This window comes from Scyliorhinus torazame, chromosome 2 (assembly GCF_047496885.1).
Source record: "Scyliorhinus torazame isolate Kashiwa2021f chromosome 2, sScyTor2.1, whole genome shotgun sequence".
NCBI lineage: Eukaryota > Metazoa > Chordata > Chondrichthyes > Carcharhiniformes > Scyliorhinidae > Scyliorhinus > Scyliorhinus torazame.
The window spans coordinates 257,400,450-257,427,238 of record NC_092708.1 but is presented as its reverse complement, the minus strand read 5'-3'; the positions used below and the strand labels follow the sequence as shown (position 1 = coordinate 257,427,238).

Sequence of the window (26,789 nt, the reverse complement as noted above, 5' to 3'; positions counted from 1 at the left end):
CACAAGTACGAGGCAGTACCTGTACCCCACCCCCGAGGGGGTGGGAAAGGGCCCTATGTAGTCAATTTGTATCGACTGCCATGGCCCTTCCACCCTCCGGATGTGTCCCAGGGAAACCTTCCTTTTCTGGGGATCAGGATTGTTGGTGGCACATACCAGACAGCTCGCGCAGAACTTGTGGACGTCTCCCCGGAGGCCAGGCTACCATCCCACTCTCTCTACCCGCTGCCAGGTGGTCTCGGGACCGGGGTGTCCCGCTCCGGGGCTCTAGTGTGCCACCTCGCTAAACTCCCTCCTGTGCTGGGACGGCACTACCCATTGATCCCCTCTGAAGAGCATGCCTTCCTTCACGGTCATGTTCTTCTCCCCATAGGGACCCTCTACTCTTTCTTGTCTGCCTAGGGCTGCTAAAACGGTTTTTAACTTGGGGTCCTGTGCCTAAACTGTAGCCAGGTCTGGGGCCAAGGTCACTCCTGGATCCCCTCTCCAGGGCTGTCCCTTGACTGCTACCACCTGTCCTTCCCCATATGGATCCCACACTACCCCGTTCCTAGACCCCTCTCTGGCCAGAAGGTCTGCCTTCTGGTTCCCCTCACCTCGTGGCTCTGTCTTGGAGTGGGCCTTTACTTTATGTATGTATCTATCCCCACCGTCCCCTACAGCAGCCACGATCCTCTCCAACAGAGGTTTGGTGCTGAGGGGTTCCCCGTCCGACGAGGTGTACCCTCGGCAGGACCAGATAGCTAGTCACTCCGTGCACGAGAACATGCTATCTGAACAAATGGTGTATGGAGTGGGGAAACGCTCCGGATGGGTAACCACATACATAACGGCGGCCAGTTCTGCCTGCTGGGCGCTCAGTGTGTGTGGGAGCTTGAGGGCCAGGGCTATCTCTGTCTCGGGGTCCCAGATCCCGCAACCCATGAACCTGGTGCCCTCCGATACGGAACTGGATCCGTCCACATTGATTTCCCTACCCATGGGGTGCAGCCCTGCCCGAAAACCGAAACCTACCTCCCATACCCCCTCTACGGAACAATGGTGTGGTTCCCCTGGGTATACTAAGTTGGCTGTGAGCTGTGGCTCACTCAGCCCCTTCACCCGGTCAGCCATCTGGGACAACAGGAGAGTCCACCAGGTGATCCTTGCACTACTGACCGTGCCGTCTTTAATTCGGCCGTTTAGTACCATCTGGGTTGGGGTATGGTGGGTCAGGAGAGTGATGGGTGACATTCTGATGAAAACCTGCACCCGTTTTACTGCCCAGTATGCGGCGAGCAGATGCCTCTCACAGTTGGAGTATGCCCGCTCCACTTCTGTGAGGACTCGGGAGGAATACACCACGGGCCTAAGCTTGCCATGCCGTTTCTGGAGGAGTACAACGCTCAGGCCTTCACTGCCTGCTGCTACCTCCAGGAAAAATTCCTCCCTGGGGTCAATGGCTCCCAGAGCTGGGGCCTTCTGCAAGTCCTGTTTCAGTCGGACAAATGCCGACTCACACTTGCTATCCCACTCCCATTCCACCCCCTTGTGCAGCATCCTGAGCAGAGGCGCTGCAGTCGCGGCATAGTCTTCAATGAAATCACGGCAGTAGACTGTGACTCCCAAAAAGGACCGTACCCCCCTAACATCCACCGGGACTGGGAGTTCCTGCACTGCCTGCCTCCTGGCCGCATCTATCCCTCTCTCTCCAGCCCGAAGGGTTAAACCCAGGAACTTGACCTCCCTCAACCCGATCTGGGCTTTCTTGGGGTTAACCTTTAATCCTCCCTTACGGAGTAACCCCAACAACTCATCTATCAGGGGGCCATGTTCCTCGCTACTGCCTGTGAACAGCAATATGTTGTCCACGTACTGGACCAGTGTGTGGGGCTCACTGAATTCCTTCAGACATTCGGTCATACACTGATGGAAAATACTGGGGCTATTGTGAAACCCCTGTGGGAGACAGCTCCACGTATATTGCTGGCCCTTGAAAGTGAACGCGAACTTGTATTGGTCCTCCTGCCTGACCGGGATGGACCAAAACCCGTTGGAAATATCCAGCACTGTAAAAACAGAGGCCGACGCTGGGATTTCCCCTAACAAGTCCGCTATGGCTGCCACCGTAGGGGCGCATGCCGGAATGTTTTTATTGAGGACTCTGTAGTCCACTGTTGCCCTCCAGGAATTATCTGGCTTCCTCACCGGCCAGAGTGGGGAGTTCACGTGGGTGGCAATTGGCCTCAAAATACCTTGCCTGACCAGTGAGCTCAGGGCTACCTCTAAATCTGCCTCAGCTTCCCGGGGGAAACTATACTGTTTCTGGGGTCGGGACATGGGGTCCCCATCTATTCTGACCTCTGTCCTAGTGACCCTCCCGCAATCGTGCTTGTGGGTCGCAAAGGCGGCTAAATTCTTCTTCACATACTCTCCGGAGTATTCTCTATCAGGGCCTCTAAATCATACCCCTCCTTGGGTTTTACCACACACAGGGCCCCCCTCTCTTGTGCCCTCTCTATTACCATTACCTCCTTTTCAGCCCCCTCCCCTGCTATGCCCCACAAACAGTGGTTCCTCAGGTCCACCAGGACTTGGTGAGCCACTATAAAATTGGGGCCTAGGATCCCCTTTCCCTCCTGTTCCCAACTCATCAGGACGCATTTCCACCGTGCCTGGAGTGTCCCTAACTTAATGGACAAGGGAACAGAGAAAAAGCCAGTCTTATCGTTCCCCGTGAAGCCGACAAGACTGTAGGGCGCCCCGCTGGATAGAGGGGATGTTCGGGGATTGTCCGTGTGGACAATGGTACTGGAAGCACCTGTGTCCAGCAGGTAACACCCGACCACATCCTGGACCTCCATCCTGACCCAGGGTCTCCCGCATGGGCCATACTCTAACAGGCATAAGAAGGTGGGCTGCTTTGCTGGTAGTCATAAGGGTGCTTGGGGTGCGGGCACGGGCGGGCCTTGGCCTGTTGCCATCGCCACCTGCCCGGACCCTGCTGCCTTTGTCTGCAGATAGGCTAGCAGATCTTTCACGTCGATAGTCCCCGGGGTTGATGCTCCTACCGCCGGGGTCTGGGTCTCTCCTGTGGGAGCCCTTTCCTCGCTACTCGGGCTTCTACACTCCCTCCTGAAGTGCCCGGGTTTCCCACACCCGTAGCACACCGGCCTCCGACCTGAGGTCCAGCTGCCTTCCTGCTTCCACTCCCTCCTAGGGAGGGGTGCCGTGCGACTGCCTGCACCTTGCCCTTATGGGGCTTTTCCTCACTTCTCTCCCCGTTGCGATATGCGAGGGTGAGTTTCCTTATTACCTCCGCCTCGTTAAGGTTGTGGTCCAGCGGGTCGAACCAATGCTCGGCCTTTGCCCTAACTCGCGAAAGGCAGTTCGCCACGAGAGTCTTCAGCCAGTGGGCTGTCCTCTCGTCCAGATGTTGCCTGTCTAAGGGAGTCCCACACGCTCCCTCGTATACTGTCCACAGCCTGTCTGCAAACTCAGTGGGGACTCAGTGACTTGCTGTTTCGTCTCCCCCACCCTCATGAAGGGACTACCTTGATTTAACCCCGTGGCCTCCAGAACCGCTGTCTGCACCGCTGCCTATGTGGCAGGTCTTCCCCCTTCCCTGGAGGTCACTGCCTGACATAGGTACGAATCCAGGGTCATCAAAAGTAGCTTTACCCGTTCTGTGTCATGACAATCATTAATGTCGGCTGCCTGTTGCACCTCCATAAAATGTAACGACAGGTCTCCCGCCCTGGTCAGTCTTGGGATGTGGGTTACCATCCCCAAGCACGTGTGCCCCATGGGGAATTATTATATCGCTCTCTATCGGTCCCCTTAGGTCCCCTCCCACCGGGGGACCATGCTTTCTAACCGGGCACATCTGCCCCACCTGGGGCTGTTGCCCCCCTACCTCATCGGCATCCGGCTCTCCCTCCCTGCTTGGTAGCCCCACCACTCCGGGGTGTGCTCTCCATGTCGGAGACGCCACGACCTGGGGATACTCCACTGACCCCCCGTCCCTCCCTGGACGTCCCGAACCCTACCTGCCGACCCGGACACATTACCGGCGTCTCAGGAGGCGGTCTATTCCCCTTAGCGCCTGGGGAATCATCCGCTGCGAGGAGCCCTCTGCCCCTAGGGTACCCTCCTGGACCTACCAGGTGCACCCGTCCCCTAACCTTGGACAGAGCCTCCTCCAGCTCTTCCTATCAGTGCCTGGCACGACCCATCCTCACAGTCACCTAACTCGTCGCAAGTCACCGTGTATGCTGCCTGGATGTCCCTGAACCTCCCTTCCAGCTCCTTATACCTCTGCGCACCTTGCACCAGGGGTTCCTGGGCCTCCCGTTCCCTCTCCTTGTTGCTGTTGTCACTTGTCTCACATACTGTGGGTAGAGCCTCGGTAGCTGCTTGTTGTTCACTTGGGTTGGGTAAATTGTCAGAGTCTTCATCTGGTGGTGCAAACAATGTGGGTGGATTGTCATTGTCTTGCTGTTGTCCTTCATTTGGGCTTGGACTGTCATCGTCGCTTTGTTCTTCACTGTAGAAGACCATCATGGTCGTCATGGAGCGTGGTAGACTGTCATAGTCTTCTTGCTGTTTACCTGAGCGTGGCAGACTTGCATTGTCTGCCGCTAGGTGATCAGAGGAGGTTGCTAGACCCTCATACGCGTTGGAGTCTTGCGTTGCTTCTATCGTGGAGGCTGTCCACGAGCTCGCTGCGGAGGCTTGTGACACTGGAGTCACGTCTTGTGTGTGCAAGGACTGCGCTCTGGAGTCTTGCGTTTCTTCTATCATGGGGTCTGTCCACGAGCTCGCTGTGGTGGCTTGTGACACTGGAGTCACTTCTTGTTCGTGCAAGGACTGCGCTCTGGAGACTTGCATTTCTGCAATTGTGGAGTCTGTCCACGAGCTTGCTGTGGAGGCGTGTGACACTGGAGTCGCTTCTTGTTCATGCAAGGACTGCGCTCTGGAGTCTTGCATGTCTTCTCTCATAGAGTCGGTAACTGAGCGGTGCGTGGACCATGCTGTGTGGCAGCAGGCCGCTCTCTGTGGGCGTGTACCACTCTCTGTCTCTTGGTTTCAGGCCGCAGCATAATCCTGCACGCACGAGTCAGGATGTCATATCTGCTGGGCTGAAGATCCTCAAATCCGAAGAACTCGTCGTCGGGGTCGTCAATGTGCAACACATCTAGTTGCGGTTCGGATTTTGTACTGGCGTAGCCTCCCAAGGTGAAAAGTTTGTCTGACTCATTGTCTTCTAGGACCATATCATCACAGTTTGCGCCGGAGCTGGCATTGGGCTCGCAAGATGCAGAGAAAATGTAAAGATCGGTATCGAAGTATTCAAGGTCGGAATCATCGGTTTGGGCGTAGGTAACTGCTCGTTGCAGGGTTCTTCAGAGGTTAATTTCGTTTCCTGGTTCAATTTGAGGCATTGTGCTGTCATTCCAGGTGAAGGAAGGTTGTTTTACGGCTTTAAAATATTTTTTCTTTGATTTGGCACGTTTTCCCTTTAAATGGGCGTGGTCCGGGGCCTCTGACATCATGACGCGCGTGACGTAGCGCGTAGGAAGCGATTGCACATGCGCAGATCGCTGTTCCGTTACTTTGGGCCTTATTCTCATTTGCGCATGCGTGGCTTCTCGCGCATGCGCAAATGGACCTTCCCGTTCTGTGCGCTTCTCGCGCAACTGCAGTCCCTTTAGAAAGATGGCCGCTGATCAAAATTGTTCTCTGCTCCGGGATCTCGGCATCGTGGTGAATACTGGCGCTTCTCTTACCTTTTCTTGCTGGTTGGAGTGTGTTTTCCTCACAGTATTTGCCGAATTTGTCCAGGACTGCCTGGAAGTCGCTCCTGTTTTGCCGTTTGGAGAACATGAATTTTTAAAAGAATTCTTCTGCTCTGGCACCGGCGATGGTGAACAGAAGCTCTGTCTTTGCAGTATCGGCCAGGTCTTCTAGTTCGGCTGCTACCGGGAAGATTTCAAACATTTGCCGGAATACCCGCCAGTTTTCACGGAGATCGCCGTGGCACTGGAGCTGCTGCGGAACCCGGATCTCGAACATCTTGCCTGGGTATCGTTGCTTGTTCTCACTGTACGCTGAGGTATGGCTATATGGATTGAAACAGTTCAGACCTGGTACCATGATTTGTTATGTTCAAGGTGTAACATAAACGGCTTCCTTGTGGTGCACTTGACAAAGGAAGGTTCAGACATGGAGATAACTTCAACACGTTTATTAAACTATTTACACTTATATTACTCGGGTTCGCCACTACTGCTAATCCTACTATAGCTACCCAGACTGACTAACCAGTTGCTGCAATCCACGTGGTGGGTGTAATATTGAATCAACCCTGTGTCTCTACTCACTGACTGTCTCCACTGGAAAGAGGCAGATCATGTGTGTGGTGTCCTTTATATATGGGTTGGTGTAATGCTGTCTTGTGGTGGTGTCACCTCTGTGTGTATCGTGAATGTCCATTGGTCGTGTCCTATCTAACGGATCTATTGGTTGAGTGTGTATGTGTGTGATGTATCTAGTGCTCCCTCTAGTTTCTAGCTAGGCTACAAGCATTTACATTGATGCACATCACCACATAATGGTTACCCGGGAATGAGTTACAGACTGGAATCTAATCGAGCGGTTCAGACCCAATATATATAGAATAATGGATACTCGGGAGTGAGTTGCAGACCGGAAACTAATCGAGGGGTTCAGATGGTTTACATGTAGACTAATGGCTACCCGGGAGTGATTTACAGACTGGAATCTAATCGAGGGGTTCAGATGGTTTATATATATAGAATAATGGATATCCGGGAGAGAGTTACAGACTGGATTCTAATCGAGGGGTTCAGATGGTTTATATGCAGAATAATAGATACCCGGGAGTGATTTACAGACTGGAGTCTAATCGAGTGGTTCAGATGGTTTATATATATAGAATAATGGAGACCCACGAGTGAGTTACAGACTGAAAACTAATCGAGTGTTTCAGATGGTTTATATATAGAATAATGGACACCCGGGAGTGAGTCACAGACTGGAATCTAATCGAGGGGTTCAGATGGTTTATATATAGAATAATGGACACTCGGGAGTGAGTTACAGACTGGAATCTAATCGAGGGGTTCAGATGGTTTATATCTAGAATAATGGATACCCGGGAGTGAGTTACAGACTGGAATCGAATCGAGGGGTTGAAATGGTTTATACACAGAATAATGGACACCCGGGAGTGAGTTACAGACTGGAATCTAATCGAGGAGTTCAGATGGATCATATGCAGAATAATGGATGCCCAGGAGTGAGTTCTTGTGGAGTCTAATCGAGTGGTTAAGATGGTTTATATATAGAATAATGGATGCCGAGGAGTGAGTTACAGACTGGAATCTAATAGAGGGGTTCAGGTGGTTTATATATAGAATAATGGATACCCGGGAGTGAAGTCTTGTGGAGTCTAATCAAAGGGTTCAGATGGTTTATATATAGAATAATGGTTACCCGGGAGTGAGTTACAGACTGGAATCTAAACGAGGGGTGCAGATGGTTTATATGTAGACTAATGGATACCCGGGAGTGATTTACAGACTGGAATCTAATCGAGGTGTTCAGATGGTTTATATGTAGAATAATGGATACCCGGGAGTGAGTTACAGACTGGAATCTAATCGAGTGGTTCAGATGGCTTATGTATAGAATAATAGATAGCCAGGAGTGAGTTACAGACTGGAAACTAATCGAGGGGTTCAGATGGTTTATATATAGAATAACGGATACCCGAGAGTGAGTTACAGACTGGAAACTAATCGAGGGGTTCAGATGGTTTATATGTAGAATAATGGAGACCCAGGAGTGAGGAACAGACTGAAAACTAATCGAGGGGTTCAGACGGTTTATACATAGAATAATGGACACCCGGGAGTGAGTTACAGACTGGAATCTAATCGAAGGGTTCAGATGGTTAATATACAGAATAATAGATACCCGGCAGTGCTCCCGTTTTTCCTACGCAGTGCCTCACTCCATGCTCCCCAAATGATCTCCCTTCCCAACTCCCATTCCACCTTAATCTTCACCTCCCGCTCGCCTCCCTGCTCCCCCAGCACTTGTATATGTCCTCAATTCTTCCCTCCCCTTCCACATCCGGGAGCAGCAGTCGCTCCAGCAGGGTGTATCCCGGCAACCTAGGGAACCCCCTCCAGACCTTTCGCGCAAAGTCCCTGTAAATACCTGAACTCACTCCCCCTCGGCAGCTCTACCCTCTCCCTTAGCTCCTCCAGACTGGCGAACCCTTCCTCCAAATACAAATCCCTCACCTTGACCAGCCCCACTTCCCTCCACCTCCTGTATACACTATCCATCCCCACAGCTCAAATCCATGATTCTCGCACAGCGGCGTTAGCACCGACATCCCTTCCACCCTAAAATGCCTCCTCGACTGATTCCATATCTTCACCGTGGACTGCACCACCGGGCTCCCTGAATACCTACTCGGAGTCATTGGCAATGCTGCCGTCACCATAGCCCTCGAATTAGAACCCTTACAAGATTCCTCCTCCATCCTAACCCACTCTACCCCTTCTCCTTCCCATCACCGCCGCACCTTATCCACATTCGCTGTCCCATAATAATGAAGCATGTTAGGCAACGCCAACCGTCCCCCCCTACCCCCGCTGCCTCTGCCTCTGTAGCAGGGCCCTCCCGACCCTTGGGAATAACGCCTGTAATCTCTGAAACAGAGAATCCCAGCCTAAATTCACCATCAGTTTCAAGCCATTAACATCTAAACAGTAACTTCTGCCATCCAACACAATTTTGATTATGAAAGTTACTATGGCTTTATCAGTGGTCACATTAAAGACAATAGAAGCAATATTCAGTCATCTTGTGTGATGAGGAAGATGCTTCCCTGCAGCATATTTAGGAGAAAACCTAGCAGCAATTGTTTGAGTTCAGGGTTTTGAGCCATGTAGAATCCTACCTGACTTGGGGGGTGTTGGGGGATGTTTCTAGCTTGATCTTGGTGCTTGACACTCTGGACCAATCGCATGCTCTCTTCAAGTAATGGTAGGGCATTATTAGGACTATGTCTTTACATCCACGCCTTAGTATGAGCAGCATGGTAGCACAGTGGGTAGCATTGTTGCTTCACAGCTCCAGGATCCCAGGTTCGATTCCCGGCTTGGATCACTGCCTGTGCAGTCTGCACGTTCTCCCTACGTCTGCGTGGGTTTCTTCCGGGTGCTCCGGTTTTCTCCCACAAATCCCGAAGGATGTTCTGTTAGCTGATTTGGACATTCTGGATTCTCCTTGTGTACCCGAATAGGCGCTGGAATGTGGTGACTCGGAGATTTTCACAGTAACTTCATTGCAGTGTTAATGTAAGCCTACTTGTGACAATAAAGATTAGAAAAATAGATGAAAACATTGGGGAGTGGACCCCCACAAACCACATCCATGTTTTGGTCCCGTCCAAAGCTGGAGGATTACTGGAAGGAGATTTTTAGGGTAATCTCTAAAGTGGTGCACGTGAAACTGGACCCGGGCCCTCGGGAGGCCATACTCGGGGTGTCGGACCAGCCGGGGTTGGAAACGGGTGCGGAGGCAGATGTTGTAGCCTTCGCCTCATTGATCACCCGAAGGCGGATCCTGTAAGGGTGTAGATAAACCTCTCCATCCTGTGCCCTGGCATGGCAGGGGGACCTGCTGGAATTCTTGACGCTTGAAAAGGTCAAGTTTGAACTGAGGGGAAGGGTGCAGGGGTTCTACAATTCATGGGCATTATTCATTATGCACTTTCGAGAATTGGATTACATCGAACATTAGGCGGGGTGGGGGAAGGGTTGGGGACTGTATGCGTTAATGGTGACTATGAGTGATTCCTGATTCCTTTTTGGCATTTGTTTATGTTAACATGCGGCCTAATATTTGGGGGTTTGGTGGGAGGACGGGATCGTTGTTATTGATATGGGGATTGACATTGCATTTGTTACTGATTATTGTTTATTGTTGGGTGTACATTTGGGAGACAATGTGAAAAAGGAGAATAAAAATATTTCTTTTAAATAAAATAAAAATAGATGAATTGTGTCCAAAAGCACTGGGGACCCAGGTTACAAAGGTCACAGGGTTGAGGCATCAATGTCAGCATGGAGTGTAAATGGGACCTGATGGACATAATTATAGACCTTGTTACAGCATCAATTATGACATCAGTTATAGTTGGCACAGGAAATAGTTTCTTCTGGAGATATTTTGGGTGGTGTGAGTAGATGTTGTTTCTCTTTTCTTTGGGGGTTCATGGAGAGCAGCAGTAATCAGTCCCAGGTTGTTGGCTGTCCAATTCCTCTGGCCATTTCCCCGAAAATAGTTTTGAAGCTGAACCCCACCTTGGGTGAACAGACAGTTTGGGTCCTGACCTAAATCAGTGCGGCCAACTTGGGAACCAGTTGGAGACATTCACATTCTGGGATGTTTGTCTATACAAGAAAGGGGCTGCTCACTAATCTGATGACATACTCCTCTGCATTTGAAAGAGCAGAGAGACAGCTAATGATTGCTGCCTCCAGACTTTCGTGAGCATTGCCTGTTCTGAGGGGACTGAAATAAAGTGCCTTTCACAACCACTGGATCACTGGATGTGTCAAAACACTTTACAGCCAGTGAAGTACTTTGAAGTGTAGTCACTGTTGTAATCGTTACATGAAACAGCAGAGGCCATTCAGCCCTTTTGTCTGTGCCTGTCCTTTGAAATCTGAGATAAGTCCCACTCTTCAGCTATCACAAATAGGCCTTGAAATTTTTCCCCTTCACGTATATATCCAATTCTCTTTTGAAAGTTACTATAGAATTTTCTTCAAACCACACTTTCAGGCAACGCATTTCACGTCACCTTAACTTGTTGCTTGAAAATCTTCTTTTGCCAATCATCACCTTAAATCTATGTCTTCTGTTTACTGACTCTCCTGCCCTGGGCACACTTTCTCTTTATTACCTTTTCAAAACCTTCCTTAGATTCGAAATTTTGAATGCCGCTTAATGAATCCCCGATTAACCTTCTCTGCTCTAAAAAGAGAACCATCTCAGCTCCTTTCAGCTCTCCACAGAAATGAAGTCCCTTCGAGTAAATCCCTTCTGCTCCTCTCTTTAATCTCCTTCCTGAAGTGTGTTACCCAGAATTGAACACCAGCTGCAACCTGAGATTTCCATCTTCAGCATAACTTTCTTGTTTTTCGACTCAAAGTCAAGGATCAGTGATTTATTAACAGCCTTCTCAACTTGCCCTGACACTTTCAAATATTTGCATATGTAATTCTCCAGATCTTTTGGTTCTTGCATGCCCTTCGAAATTGTACTGTTATGCAAAAAATGCAGCATCCAATTTTGTACATAGAAAGTTCCCACAAAGCAACAATGAGATCATAAAATCCCTCTAGTGCAAAAGAAGGCCATTCGGCCCATCGGGTCAGCACCAACCCTCCGAAAGAGAAACCTACATAGGCCAAATCCCCTGCCCTATCCCTGTAACCCCACCTGACCATTGTACACTTAGGGGTAATTTAGCACTGAATCTGCACATCTTTGAACTGTGGGAAGAAGCTGGAGCACCTGGAGGAAACCCATGCAGACACGGGGAGAAAGTACAAACTCCACACAGAGTCGCATGGAGAACTCCCCCTACTTTGATGAACACCAAGGAATCTCTTACATCCACCTGAGAGGACAGAGTGTTAATTTAACATGTTATCTGATAGATGGCAACGGCAATAGTTCAGCACTTCCTTGGTACTACACTGGGGTGTCAGCTTAAATTCCATCCTCAAACTGCTGGAGTGGGTCTTGAGTCTATTCTGACTCGGAGGGAAGGTGCTATTTGTAAGACCAGGCTCTTGTCAGAATGGTACACATGTTCCCTCTTCATTGAAAGGACTGAGGAATCTTCTCCATTGAATGGATGACTGACTTCTTTGTCAGGCAGACAGATCATTTCGAATCGTCAATTGACAAGATTTCTGTGAGATGAACTGGAGGCGGGGAATGGGGCGGTGAGATTCTCTTTCCTTTCGAGTTGCTGTCATTTTCTTCCCTTCATACTGCATATACGTGTTACCACCAGGCAGTTAAGTTCTGCCCATCAATGGGATGCTACCCAGTCCTTTAATTACTTTACAGACCTCTAATAGTTTGCCTCTCAGTCTACGGTGCTCTAAAGTAAATCGACTTACGCCCTTAATCCTATCCGAGGTCTTGAAGCCAGGGATCACTTACGTAATTATTCTTTGCACCATTTCCAAAGGCATTATATCACCACACCACACAACCATCTGATGGGCCCAACATTGAGCACTGCAGATCTTGGGCGCGATTCTCTGAAATGGAGACAGAGTGTTCGCTCCGTCGTGAACCTCGATTGCGCGAAACGGCCCCTATCCCGACCGATTCAGGGCCCGAAAATGGGCTAGGAACGGCGCCGCGTCATTTACGCACGCCAGGCCTTGGCAACCGCGCATGCGTGGTTGCCGTCCTCCCCGAGTCCGCCCCGCAAGAGGATGTCCGATGGATCTTGCGGGGCTGCGGAAGAAAGGAGGTCCTCCTTTAGAGAGGCCAACCCGACGATCAGTGGGCACCGATCGCGGGCCAGACCACATTTGATCCCCCCACCCCACGCAGGCCGCCCCACCCAGCGTTCCCGCGCTGTTCCCGCCGGCAGCGACCAGGTGGGGACGGCGCCGGGGGAAACCCGCCATTTTGGGCAGGCCGCTCGGCCCATCAGGCACTGAGAATCGCGGGGGTACTGGTGAATCGCCATTTTGGCAGTCTCGGGCGATTCACTGGACCGCGCCGCGCAAAACGTGATTGTGCCGATCTGGCCACTTCTGTGAATCGTGGGAGGGCGTCGCGGAAAAATTTGGCGACCCAGGCGATTCTCTGAAACGGCGTGGGAGCAGAGAATCGCGCCCCATATGTGGTGTGACTTATACTGAAAATACAAACACCCAATTATTAGCTTTAGTTACAGTTTCTCTTGTTTGGTTCTGAGGCTTTTACATAGGCCATACAAAATACACAACATGGCTTCTGAGAAATTGGTTGCGTTGTACAAATATGAGAACTTTTAGAAGTCTTAATCCGTGCACATGTCTTGGTGTCTTATGCAATCTTACTCCCCATATCCCCAACACTGCTATGAAACAGAAAGTGCTGGAAATAATCAGCAGGTCTGGCAGTATTGATGGACAGAAGAGCTATTGAGTCAAATATTATCCTTCTTCAGGATTGAGGCGGGGTAGAAGTATTCATAGATTTAATACCATTGAAAGGGGGCTGGGAAGGGGGAGGAAGAAAAGGGAAAGTCTGGGATAGAGTAGAGGGAGGGAGATATTAAATAACAAAGATAGCATGAAACAAAAAGCAAAAGGAGTGGCAATGGTTGTAGTAAAGAAACAAAAGCATTGGTCCAGTTTGTATGAAAGCAGAATAATAAACAGATGAGTTTAATAACAGCTCGGTGACATTGCTGCTGTCCAGGCCATTAAATACACTCAGAGCCTGCGCGGACCAGCTGGCAGATGTGTTCATGGACATCTTTAACCTGCCCCTGCTCCGAGGTCCCCACCTGCTTCAAGAAGACCACCACCATACACCGCGGTGCCAAAGAAAAACCAGGCAACGTGCCTCAATGACTATCGTCCGGTGGCCCAGACTTCAGTCGTAATGAAGTGCTTCAAGAGGTTGGTCATGAAGCGCATCACCTCCATACTCCCAGAACGCCTTGATCCACTGCAATTCGCATACCGTTGCAAGCGGTCCACAGCAGATGCCATTTCCCTGGCCCTATTCTCATCCCTAGAGCATCTCGACAACAAGGACTCCTACATCAGACTCCTATTTATTGACTACAGCTCTGCCTTCAACACCATAATCCCAGCCAAGCTCATATCAAAGCTCCAAAACCTAGGACTTGGCTCCTCATTCTGCAACTGGATCCTCGACTTAGTAACCCACAGACCACAATCAGTAAGAATAAACAACACCTTCTACACAATAGTACTCAATACCGGGGTCCCTCAAGGCTGTGTACGTAGCACCCTACTATACTCCCTGTACATATACAACTACGTGGCAAAATTTGCTTCCAACTCCATCTACAAGTTTGCTGACGATACAACCATAGTGGGTCGGATCTCGAATAATGACGAGTCAGAATACATGAGGGAGATTGAGAACCTAGTGGAGTGGTGCAGCGACATCAATCTATCCCTCAAATCCAGCAAAACTAAAGAGCTGGTCATTGACTTCAGAAAACAAAGTATTGTACACACCCCTGTCAGCATCAACAGGGCCGAGGTGGAGATGGTTAGCAGTTTCAAATTCCTAGGGGTGCACATCTCCAAAAATCTGTCCTGTTCCACCCACGTCGACGCTACCACCAAGAAAGCACAACAGCCTCTATACTTCCTCAGAAAACTAAGGAAATTGGGCATGTCCACATTAACCATTACCAACTTTTACAGATGCACCATAGAAAGCAACCCATCTGGCTGCATCACAGCCTGGCATGGCAACTGCTCGGCCCAAGACCGCAAGAAACATCAGAGAGTTGTGAACATAGCCCAGTCCATCACACGAACCTATCTCCCATCCACTGACTCCATCTACACCTCCCGCTGCTTGGGGAAAGCGGGCATCATAATCAAAAACCCTCCCACCCGGCCTACTCACTCTTCCAACTTTTCCCATCAGGCAGGAGATACAAAAGTCTGAGAACACGCACGAACAGACTCAAAAACGGCTTCTTCCCCACTGTTACCAGACTCCTAAATGATCCTCTTGTGGACTGACCTCATTAACACCACACCCCTGTATGTTTCACCCGATGCCAGTGTTATCCAATTACATTGCGTACCTTGTGTTGCCCTATTATGTATTTTCTTTTATTTCCTTTTCTTTTCATGTACTTAATGATCTGTTGAGCCGCACGCAGAAAAATACTTTTCACTGTACCTCGGTACACGTGACAATAAACAAATCCAATCCAAATAATCAAGGGCAGTGGACTTTGAACCAATGGTTCAGTCAAAATCTATTGGTCCATTTACATTTTCTCCCATAGCCAAATACACGTTATTTTTCACAGAGCAAGGCCTACATGGTACTTACAAAAACATAGCTTAGGGGGAACATTGCTAGAAAGAATCCTGGGGACACTAGTCGCCAGGCCGTGAACTCAAACTTTTTGGCTGCAGGATTGGAGGCAATTCCCAATGCTTCATATCAAATTTGATTTCACAAGCTTGGTAGTATATTTCTAATATCGCCTTCCTTTTCCAGTGATTATAAAGAGTCTTTAAAAAAATATTCCTACTCCCTTAATCCATCTCCTTGCTTGCTCCAAAAAACAATTCAAATTCAAATTGAATCCAATTCATGGTCCCCACATAAGGGACATACTGGATCCAAGCTGACAAGAACAAGCCTGTAGATTTAACACCTCCTGTTGGGCTTGATCTGACGCTTGATCTTAACCAAAAAGGCCAAGAAAAAAAGCATTGTTTACAATCCTGTCTAGGAATCTTCCTAACGGGAGTTATCAGGTTGCTAGACCTGTAGTTCTCTGGCTTTGATGAGACCCCTTTTCATGTGAGCTAACTTTCGGTCCAAGGAAACTCTCCCTGACACTATCAGATATTGGGAAGGAGCTCAGAGTATGGGTCCCATTTCTTTAGTCACCTTTGGATGGATATTATCCTGACCTAGAGGCCTATCAATTTACAGATGTCCAGAAGCATCCAGGAAAATATTGCTGTCTATTTTAATGTCAGCAATAGTATTCAATACAGAGCAAGCACCAATCTGGAATAGAAGCATTAACTACGGTAATAAGGACTGGGGCAAAATTTAGAAACTCTTTTGTAACTTGAGAATCAATTTGAATCCACCCTACAATATCCTTTACTGACTGTATACAATCCTTAATTTCCTTTTGCATATCTAAAAAAGCTTTTGTAATTAGAGCCCATATTGCACCTCACCTACTTTACCAGAAATCTCTTGGTGAACCGCTTATGGCTGTTTTTACCTCCCTCGATTGCATGTTAAATTCCATAAGTGTGCTGCATACCTTCTCTTTAATCCCATTTACCTCAGGGCATTCCTCCTCAATCATTCTGTTAGTGGTGCAGCCAAGCATCACCAGATATAATAGCTCAGAGTATGTAGGTGTGCAGACCTGTAGCAGAACAGCTCTATCAACCACAGGGCCCTGGACCCATTGGATCCCTTTCAACCAGAGTACTAATCCTATCTGCTGCATAGGATAGCTGTTAAACATGTCCACTGCCCTTTCTGGTCCATCTGCTTGAAAAGTCCCTTTAAAGATGCGGCAAACAGTCAAATACCTCTATGAGCTGCTCTTCCCGCACAGTTCATCAACAACAGGACACCAGCATGCGCTCCGCATAGATTTTATTAAAATACATTGAAACAGCTTCACAGTCACATTTAAAATCTAGTCACATATATTCTGCACAATCATTAATTGATTAAAAGTAGGTTTCCCTGATAGGAGATTGCATTGGTGCAGTTATTTGGAGCGAATGCAGCTACAAACAACAAGGCTGTATCCAAGGCTGCAGCTATATTAATTGCACAGACACAATTTAAATAGGTATCCTGCAGTCATTTGACCAATGAATATGCATTTGTCACTTTCTGCCAAGCAAAAAGCTCCACGCTCTGGAATTCCTTCCCTACAGCTCTCAGCTTCCCTTGCCTCCTTTACAGACATTCCTCCAAACCCTACCTTGTTGACCAAACGTTTGGTTGCTTGTCCTCATATCCTCTTATGTGATTATTACATTTTGTTTGATAACATTCCTGTAAGCGCCTTGGAGGATTTTATCATGCTAAAATCAATATGTTTGTTGAACATATGTATTAATTGATGGAGAAATCAAAAAAGCTTGAATGCTGATGCGTTACGGTTTTTGTGACCTAAATGTACAGTTTACCAAATACTATAACTATATGAAGACATCACCCGTTCATCATTCTTCACCTTTCTTCTGATATAATTCCATCATGGGGCTGGAACAGCTAATCTTTGTAAGATGGTTTTGTAAGATGGTTCTGTAACCCCCCCCCCCCCCCCCATAGAGTTAGTTATGACTCAGAATAAATAAAGCACCATCAAACAGAGAACCTTGAGAACGAGTGAACAGTAGCAATATAATTAACTGGTAGTGAAATTTTACAACCCATCCTCAAGACTATTTGATCGCTGAACATTCGTTGCAGACTAGGGTTAGTCTGGGAGGAGCCCCATCAGGATAGATGTGTTGGGCAACCTTTAGAACCACACCTGACTAGAGGACACTTCCCTACACTATAGACCCTTCTTCTATACTCAGGACATGCGAATCACAATAAATGGATTCACCAGTACGTGGATCTGTGTGTAATCGAGCTGATTCTAGTTTTTAGCAATTTAGGAAATTGTAACTGGATTTCTGCCAACTGTTACACAAGAAGATTGGAACTAAAAGAATATTTAGCCCATCCCTCTGGGCAACAGATTTCACTCATTTATACATGGCTTCCTTGTTCTACTTGGTGACTTAAAATAACAGTGCACATTATCCAGATCATTGAGTTTATAACTTAGTGAAATCACCATCAACTCCGCTCCAGAGTTTAAGCCCCTCTATTCTTTCCTTTCAGTTCACCCCTTTATATTCCTGTTCATTGCTCTGCACTCTTGTATGAGGCAGGTTCATGTTTTTGACAAGCTTACCTACTTTTCAGAACCAGCCATAAGTAGAATATTCCACATTGAAATATATATAATGCTATTTGCAGTTTTCTTTGCAATGAGTCAGAAATTTGCAAGTACTTTGCATACGGGCAGCACGGTAGCTTCACAGCTCCAGAGTCTCAGACTCGATTCCCGGGTTGGGCCACTGTCTGTGCAGAGTCTACACGTTCTCCCCGTGTCTGCGTGGATTTCCTCCGGGTGCTCTGGTTTCCTCCCGCAGTCTAAAGATGTGCAGGTCAGGTGGATTGGCCATGCTAAATTGCCCTTAGTGTTCAAAAAGGTTAGGTGGGGTTACTGGGTTATGGGGATAGGGTGGAGGTGTGGGCTTAAGCAGGGTGCTCTTTTCAAGAGCCGGTGCAGACTCGATGGGCCGAATGGCCTCCTTCTGCACTGTAAATTCTATGATTCTATAATTTTCATTTCCCTCACTGAAAAGTGGTTAAACTCGAGAGTGATCCTAGCTTGTGCAAAGAAGTTTTGATCTTAAAGGGGCAGTTCATTGTCTACAAAGCTCCACTGCTCCACCTAAGGAGAATAATTCAATTTGCAGTACAAAGTGTCTCCCAGCATAGAATTTACAGTGCAGAAGGAGGCCATTCGGCCCATCGAGTCTGCACCAGCCCTTGGAAAGAGTACCCTAACCAAGCCCACACCTCCATCCTATCCCCATAACTCAGTAACCTGATATCAGAGCATACCTCGGATGTATCATGAGTAATACCGGGCAGATATGCTTGTATTTATTATCTTGATTGAAAGGATGCCCGATTAGGACAGCTTGCATCTTTGTCGCTGCTTTAGAAAGTCAACCATCCGCAAAAACTTCCATTATAGATTTTGCAACAATGACAAATGAACACTTGAGAAGTACAATGTGATCCAACAGTGGAGGAAAAGAGGTATGTGTAGATTACGTGCAAATGTAACAGCAGCACTGCATAATCCTGCCATTTAAATCTGAAGTAGTGTGCAGGGATAGTTTTGTTCCATTTGCATCTCATTTCTTTTCTGAAAGTCAATAAAACACCACATGGCGCATTAACCAACTAACCCGAGTGATGATGCAGAGTCAATTTCCGCATTGCATTGTATCCTGTTGCTCTGCCAACCTGCAGCATGTTCTCCTTCCCATTTAACAGAGTATTTCATATTCAATGAAAGTCAACATTCATGATTTTTGCCACGATCCCGACCTTGCAGCTGATATTTTTTTGAATGACTAATGTCCTGATAGGATCCAAGGCACTTCAAAATACAGTAAAAACAAACCTTTAAAAAGTTAATGAGATATTGATACAATGCAGTCAGTGTTGTGTGGAATTAGGAGATGAGCTAGGTCACACCTTTGGGAATGCGCTATTTGTAAATGGCGTTAAATGCTCTACCAATGATGAGTCTCCTGACTTCACTGGTTCCAGCCCCTATTTCATACAGTTTAGCATCCCGCAGGAAGCGGCCCATTGGGTAATCATTGATGTAGCCATTTCCACCTGCAATCACAAACACATTAGAATGAACATTGCACAGATTCACCACAATACAAGAGTTGATTAGCAACGGCCATATCGCATGTACATTGCTACCTCACGGTGCCGCGGACCCGGGTGCGATCCCGGCCCCAGGTCACGGACCGAGTGGAGTTTGCACATTCTCCCTGTGTCTGCGTGGGTCTCAGCCCCACAACCCAAAGATGTGCAGGTTGGTGGATTGGCCATATTAAATTGCCCCTTAATTGGGGGAAAAAAATATTGGGTACTCTAAGTTAAAACAAAAAATCGCATGTACATACGTTTTGAGAGTACCATGCCTTTTCTTGGTGAATTCCACTTCCCAAGTATTAGGCAAGTTAGAAAGCACAGGACTGAAAACCGATCTTGAACTCTGCAGCATGAAGGACCTATTATAAGATCTAATTATAGTGGTTTATGGTAATCCAGAGCTGGGCTAATTATCTACAAAACATGGGTTTAAATCCTGCCATGACAGTTTCAGAATTTGAATTCAGTTAAAAAGAGTCTGGAAAATCTTTTTAAAACTCGAATCAGTAGAACTGGAGTTGCTTCATTTGAATTCTTGTGCAATGGGAGGGAATGGGAAATGTTTGCATCTTAGAGAATTTTATGCTTGATCCATTTTGTGTTGAGTGGACTGTTACACATTTAACTGCAAAGTGAGATTAATGTCAAGAATTCTTTGCACAAGAACACCTTTGCTGAGGTCTCAAAAGTAGAGTTGCTCAATGATCCATAATGAAAACTGAAATTAGTGCTCTTCAGATGAAGTTGACATTAAGTTCCACACTGTAACCTAGTGCAATTACTCTGTCACTCAAAATAAAAGCAGAAAAGAAACATTCTGTGACAAACATTTTTGTTACAACCCCCCACCTTTAGCTCTTTGCAATGTCCAAGTCCAACCAAGACATGAATTTTACTTCATTTCGAGAGGGTCACATTTACATCTCCTCTGGGACAGAAAGATTGGTCATTTAAAGGTGATCTAAATTTCACATTCAGCCCATAAAACTTCTTCATTCCTAATGTCATGTCTCTGGAATCTCCTCATCAAAAGGCAGTGGAAGCAGTCTTTGAATATTTTTAAGGCTGAGTTAGATAGATTCACAATTAACAAGGGAGTGAAAAGTTATCAGGAGAGCGTGGGCTTGAGGTTACAACCAGATCAGCCATGATCTTATTGAATAGTGGATCAGGCTTGTGGGGCGGAGTGGCCTACTCCTGCTGCCAGTTCGTATGTATGCCCTCTCTACTTGAATCTGGCAAGTGCGCCTGAGTATTTACATTCTTCACTAGCCTCATAAGTACATGGGACCAATCATGTTCCAACAGCCAATTAGATCATGACGGATCTGTATTTAAAAACCCATTTATCCAGCTTGGATCTATATCCTTTAATAGGCTCACCTAGGGCGGCATGGTGGCACAGAGGTTAGCACTGTTGCTTCACAGCACCAAGGACCTGGGTTCAATTCCTGGCTTGGGTCACTGTCTGTGTGGAGTCTGCATGTTCTCCCTGTGTCTGCGTGGGTTTCCTCCGGGTGCTCCGGTTTCCTCCCACAAGTCCCGAAAGACGTGCTGTTAGGTAATTTGGATATTCTGAATTCTCCTCTGTGTACCCAAACAGGTGCCGGAGTGTGGCTACTAGGGGATTTTCAAGTAACTTAATTCCAGTGTTAATGTAAGCCTACTTGTGACACTAATAAAAATTATTAATATAACAATTTATCAACATCAGCTTTGAATTACTTAAATGGCCGAACCTTGATCACTTTTTGGGGGAAGAAATTCCAGGTTTCAACTACCCTTTGTGTGTGAGGAAGTGATTCCGGACAGTACCCTTGTTGGTCTCACTCTAATCTTAATGTTGTACCCCCTTGTTATGTGCTTACCTGGATTTATAATTTAAAGCAGAGAACACTCACCCAGACACTGAATTCCATCCAAGGCGACTTTAGTAGCTGCCTCTGCAGCATAAAGAATCACACCTGCACAATCCTGGAAAGGGAATGGAGATGTAAATGAGGTCCTAAACCTGGAGATACTTTGGGTAGTTAGTTGCAGTTAGGAACCAGGACCCAAAGTATGCAATATTGATTAATACCCTAAGCTACTCAATGTATCATGAACCAGTCTGATGGATCTCAATATCCCTTCCTCATCCTACTCTTTTGTAACATAAAGGCCAAATCTATACTTATACAGTACAGCACTTTTCATGGCCTCAGGATGGTCTGAGGCACTTTGTACCAATGATGTACCTTTGCAAAGTAGTCACTGTTGTAATGTAGGAAACACAGCAGCCAATGTGTGCACAGCAAGCTCCCAAAAACAGAAATGTGATTGATAATGACCAGATCATCCGTTTTACTGGTGTTAGTTAATGGATAAATATTATCTAGGACTATGTGGAGACCTTCTCTGCTTTGAATAACACTATGGGATATTTTACCTGAGAGAGAGAGGGGGGGGTGGTGGGGGGGGGGAGAGAGAGAGGGAGGAAGAGAGCAGAGCACAGTCTTAGGATAAGGGACCGATCATATAGGACTGAGATGAGGCGGAACATCTTCACTCAAAGGGTTGTGAATCTTTAGAATTCTCTACCCCAGAGGGTTGTGGATTCTTCATCGTTCAATACATTTAAGGCCGGGATAGACATTTTAGTCTCTCAGGGAATAAAGGAATATGGGGAGTTGAAGGCAGCGATCACCATGATTGGATTGAATGGCAGAGCAGGTTAGATGGGCTGTGTGATGTACTCCTATTCCTATCACTTGTGTTCTTATGACAGCATAAGTAAGCCACCTGCTGCCAGGTTTCTGCCTAAGCAGCCCTCGAGCAGATAGTTATAAGCAAGTGCCCCGTTAGGAAGTCTTCCCCCAGGTTTCTCGATGCACCTTTGCAGAATCGTTTTAGTTTCTACTCTTCCTTATATTTTCCCAAATGTGCCTTAATCGCACATCTCTCCTGCACTACAGTGATATTTCTATTTGCCACACCATCCCTCATGTCCTCAGTGAGGCAGAGTTTAAATCATGGGGCAGTGTATATATATTTTTTAAATTTCGAGTACCCAATTATTATTATTTGTTTCCAATTGAGGGGCAATTTAGCATGGCCAATCCACCTAACCTGCACATCTTTGGGTTGTGGGGATGAAGCCCATGCAGACATGGGGAGAATGTGCAAACTCCACACGGACAGTGACTCAGGGCCGAGATTCAAACCCGGGTCCTCAGCGCCGCAGTCCCAGTGCTACGGGGCAGTATATTTTTTGATGTGGGTTTATTGACCAACAATGAATTATGACTGCCTCAACTTTTGGAACAAAGAGCAGACATTGATTTGGAGAATTTCCCACTCCAGGAAGCTACTGAGCACTCACTGAACATAACCATTTGAGCATCTTTATTTGTATGTCATACATTATCAACACCGTGTCAATACTAAAGCATCCTCTAGCATGTTGCATCATAGTTATATGTCAAAACCTTCCCCAACATTGCCCAATAACATATCTCAGCTTCAAGCGCAGACAATTTTGACCATTACAGAAATATGATAATTTACCCTTTTCTCACACTAGCCACCCTGTGGGTGAGATTTCCAATTTAACTGGAATCAGTGCTGTGGAATACTCGCCTGAAACTGGATTGAGGCTACTCAAACCCCTGCAACTAACAGAGTCTATGCTGAATTAAAGCTCGGATCACACAGTCATGCACTGTAAACACAAGTCCATGGCTACGGTCAAGAATTTATGCAAACCATTTGGAGCGATTATTTACCAAGCATTTGTTGACAATTTGGTTGCTTATACAGCAGTCCATGAGGATGGACCCTGCAGTTCCCTTTACCCTCACCTTTGAGCTCATGTGGCCCTCGTCACAGGCTCTTGCCACGTTGTATACGTACTGTCTGCACGCACTCAGACGGGTATACATGTCAGCCATCTTGCCTTGTAAAAGCTGGAGGAGGGAAACAGAGCAAAATTAAATACATCAAGAAGACACTCCAGTTAGCTACCTCAGTCCAAATCTGCACAAGATAAAATAAGGACAAAACCTGAACATGGTCATGATCACTTAACCGTATCACAGACTTGGGAGGAAGAAAGAAGCACATGCACACACACAGCGTTTTCTAAAAACCACCATTGGAAAAAGGCTTTTCAGTCCAGCCAAGACTAGGCCAATGTCCATCACAGTATGACTCAAATCTCTAAATGGGAAGTGACACTCCACTGCTCGGTCTGCCATGTCCAAAATGGGGCCTAGGGTTCTATTAAGGTAATTGTAATCTCCAAAATTAGAGCCCATTTAATCATATCTAGGGTTACCAACTCTAGATACTATTAACTTGAATTTTCGTAATGCTCTTCCATGCTGAGGTACTCCACAAGAGGGCTATAAGACAAAGGTTGACTCCAAATCGAAGGAGACAACAAAGCAGGTGCCCAAAAATCAGGATCACAAGTTAAGCTTTAAGGGGACACGGAGAGGTTTAGAAATCCCAAATCTCCAACACAACATTCTTTCCTAATGGGCACCCAATTCTCTTTCCCTCGGGTTATCATTCCCTCTGAATAGAAACCCAACAATCTCTCCCTAGTTCGACCATCCCTCCTTAAACGGGAACTCAATCCTCCATCACTGGTACCATCATTCCCCTCAAATGGCAGCCCGTTGATTTATCACTTGGAGTAAATACTCCCTGATCAGGATTTGAATACTTAAACATCAAACCCCCTCCCTCACTCCCCGAAAGGGCGTTACTTAATCCCTCACAGAACTAATTGGCCTCTCAAAAGCAGTTGATTGTTCAAAGTGCTTTGTTCACAAAGCAACAGCGGTCCCAAACATGTTATTTGTCTATGTTTCTAACCAGGAATAACACGAGTTCCAAATAGAGTAAGTTTTTTTAAAAATTGAATACCTCACAGCCTTATATTCAGAGTCTTTGTGGCATCTTACCTGAAACTCTCCAATCCTCTGGCCAAAAGCTTCTCGGACATGCAAGTAAGGGAGAGCATTGTCCAGGACAGCCTGCATGATGCTGCAAATAAATGAGAAGAAATTTGTTCCTCATATTGTCTTGCTCCACTTGGTGCTGGACTTGCACTATTTATAAATCTGTGCCGTGCTTTTGCACCGACGTTCTCGGAACTCAAATGGCGACATGGGTGCAAAATATCATGAGACTCAGAGAATGAGAAGCTCCCACTGGGTTTTGGAGCAGAAGGCACGGTACAAAGTTCAGATCTCAAACACTACTGAATGAAAAGTATTTATCTATATTTAAACAGTGCCTTTCACATCGGAACATCAAGCCCTTGTTAAGAGGTTGAAACAGATGATCCGCAGGAAGGAACAGAAGATAAATCCTTACCCGAGAGGACCAGCAGACAGCACCAATCGCTCCAAGTCCAGGCCACTCATCAGCACATATACTCCTTTGTTCGCTTCACCCAAGATATTACTGGCTGAAACCATTAAGTCATAGATATCATGTAGATATGAACATCAAATCTTAATAAAAGAGTCAGTGTTGCAGCTGTATACACTGTGTGACAGGTACTTTCCATACAGCAACAGATCGAGCTGCACCATCCCCTGCAAATATTACATCCCCTGATAATATTTTCTTTCCTGGCAAATCTTTATGCTCACTGGATCTAACCATTGTTAGAGGCGTGTACCTGACCACTTTCCGCTGCATAGATGTGCTCGATTTCATCGGACCCCCGTCAAGTTGATTTGCCCTGGTACTCATATGACAAGCATTTACCTGCAGATTGGGCTGAGTGCTATTGTAGGATTCAAAATGTTCTCTGCCAAGCACAAAGTAGGTCCACTCACACAAATCTGCATTATTTATTCTGATTTAATTGATAACTGAGTTTTTGGTCAACCCCAATAGACAAGAGATGGGGGAAAAGGCAGGGCAGGGCCTGTTACATGCTCACATAATTATACAACATATACACGAATGAAGCAGATCCTTAAAATGCCTTGGAAAGCCCACCTATCTAACTCATACAATCACAGTCTCATTATAGAAGGAGGCCTTTCAGCCCATCATACCTGCCCAGGACCATTGTAAGAGCGAGCCAGTTAATCCCATTCGGCCCTGTTTCTTACCCACACTACCGCAATTTTTCCTTTACAACAATATACTCAATTATTTTTCAGAAGTTAGTACTGAATCCGCTTCCACCACCATTGCAAGCTGTGCGTTCTAACTGACCATAACAACAATTAGATTCAAATTTGGAACAGTTTATTACCTGGAACTTTGCAGTCTTCAAAGATTAGTTCACACGTGTTGGAGCCTCTCATTCCCAATTTATCGAGTTTTTGAGCAGTACTGAATCCAGGCATGCCCTTAAAAACAAGCAAAAATATGCAGAGGGACATCAAAAAAAAGAAATCACATTAGGAACTGCACAAAGGGACATCCAACCATTCCAAGATGGCGTCGGAGCGTGGCACCTCTCTACGAGCTCTCCCCCACAGATCCTCTTCCTACATCTTTTATAACCGTTCTCATCTTTTGTATGTTAATTCAACACTAATAAAATCACTAACCATGTTATTTTGCATTTACTTACAGGTCTGGAGATTCTTCGCCTCCCGAGGACCAACCCAAATGTCCCGTCTCGACCCGGCAGGACTCGACTGACGACCCGACCTTGATTTGGAAACAGAAGAGGCCCGACAAGGAGGCCCGAACTGGCTGGAAGCATGAACCAGCACCCGAAGAACCCGACGCAGCATCCAACCACATGACCCAGTATGAGGCTCCCGACCCAGAATCCAAAGTGCCCTACCAGGCATCCAGCCATGCGACCTGGTTTGATCCGACCCAGAGAGGCCTGGCCAGCATCCTGACCTACCTGAACGGGTAAAAGAAGAAGATCGATGAGGAGGCCTGACCAGGCCTAGATCGAGACCCAATCTTAGGAGTGCCCAACTGCCGACGTCGGATCAGACCATGTGACCCGGCCAGGTCCAACCCAGGAAGACCCTGCCAGCGACCGAGACCACCTAACCATCCCCAAAGCAGTGAAGATCCCACGCAACAGTCTGAACACGGCAAAAGGAAGACCCAACCTCACCCTTTCTCTCCTCTCGCCAGCATACTCCTGGCAAACATCCAAACGATTGAAAACAAACTGGACACGCTTAACGCTAGACTTGCCTATCAGAGGGAAGTGAGAGACTCTGTTTCACAGGGACATGGCTCACTCCTGCCTCAGCAAATTGTGCCATACAATCTGAGGGGTTCTCAATTCACTGGATGAACCTCACTGCATCCTCGATCAAGGCGAAGGGTGGAGGGGTTTGCCTCCTCATCAACACCTCCTGGCGCTTAGGCGTGGCGATCCTGGCGAATTAATGCTCCCTGGACCTGGAATACCTGACTGTGAAGTGCCAGCCATACTACCTCCCACGGGAGTTCAATTT

At 47.0% G+C, this 26,789-nt stretch overlaps 1 protein-coding gene across 1 annotated transcript in view; it reads right to left on the bottom strand.

The window, feature by feature from the left end:
• Positions 1 to 16,444: 16,444 nt before the first annotated feature.
• ivd (isovaleryl-CoA dehydrogenase) overlaps positions 16,445 to 26,789 on the bottom strand; it is a 62,302-nt gene continuing 51,957 nt past the window's right edge. The window contains exons 7-12 of the mRNA XM_072486184.1: positions 25,610 to 25,706; positions 24,712 to 24,805; positions 24,297 to 24,378; positions 23,187 to 23,291; positions 21,249 to 21,321; positions 16,445 to 19,299 (exon numbers count right to left, since the gene is read on the bottom strand). Coding sequence (XP_072342285.1) covers positions 19,166 to 19,299; positions 21,249 to 21,321; positions 23,187 to 23,291; positions 24,297 to 24,378; positions 24,712 to 24,805; positions 25,610 to 25,706 — 585 coding nt within the window. The 3' untranslated portion in view covers positions 16,445 to 19,165. The remainder of the gene's footprint in view (positions 19,300 to 21,248; positions 21,322 to 23,186; positions 23,292 to 24,296; positions 24,379 to 24,711; positions 24,806 to 25,609; positions 25,707 to 26,789) is intronic.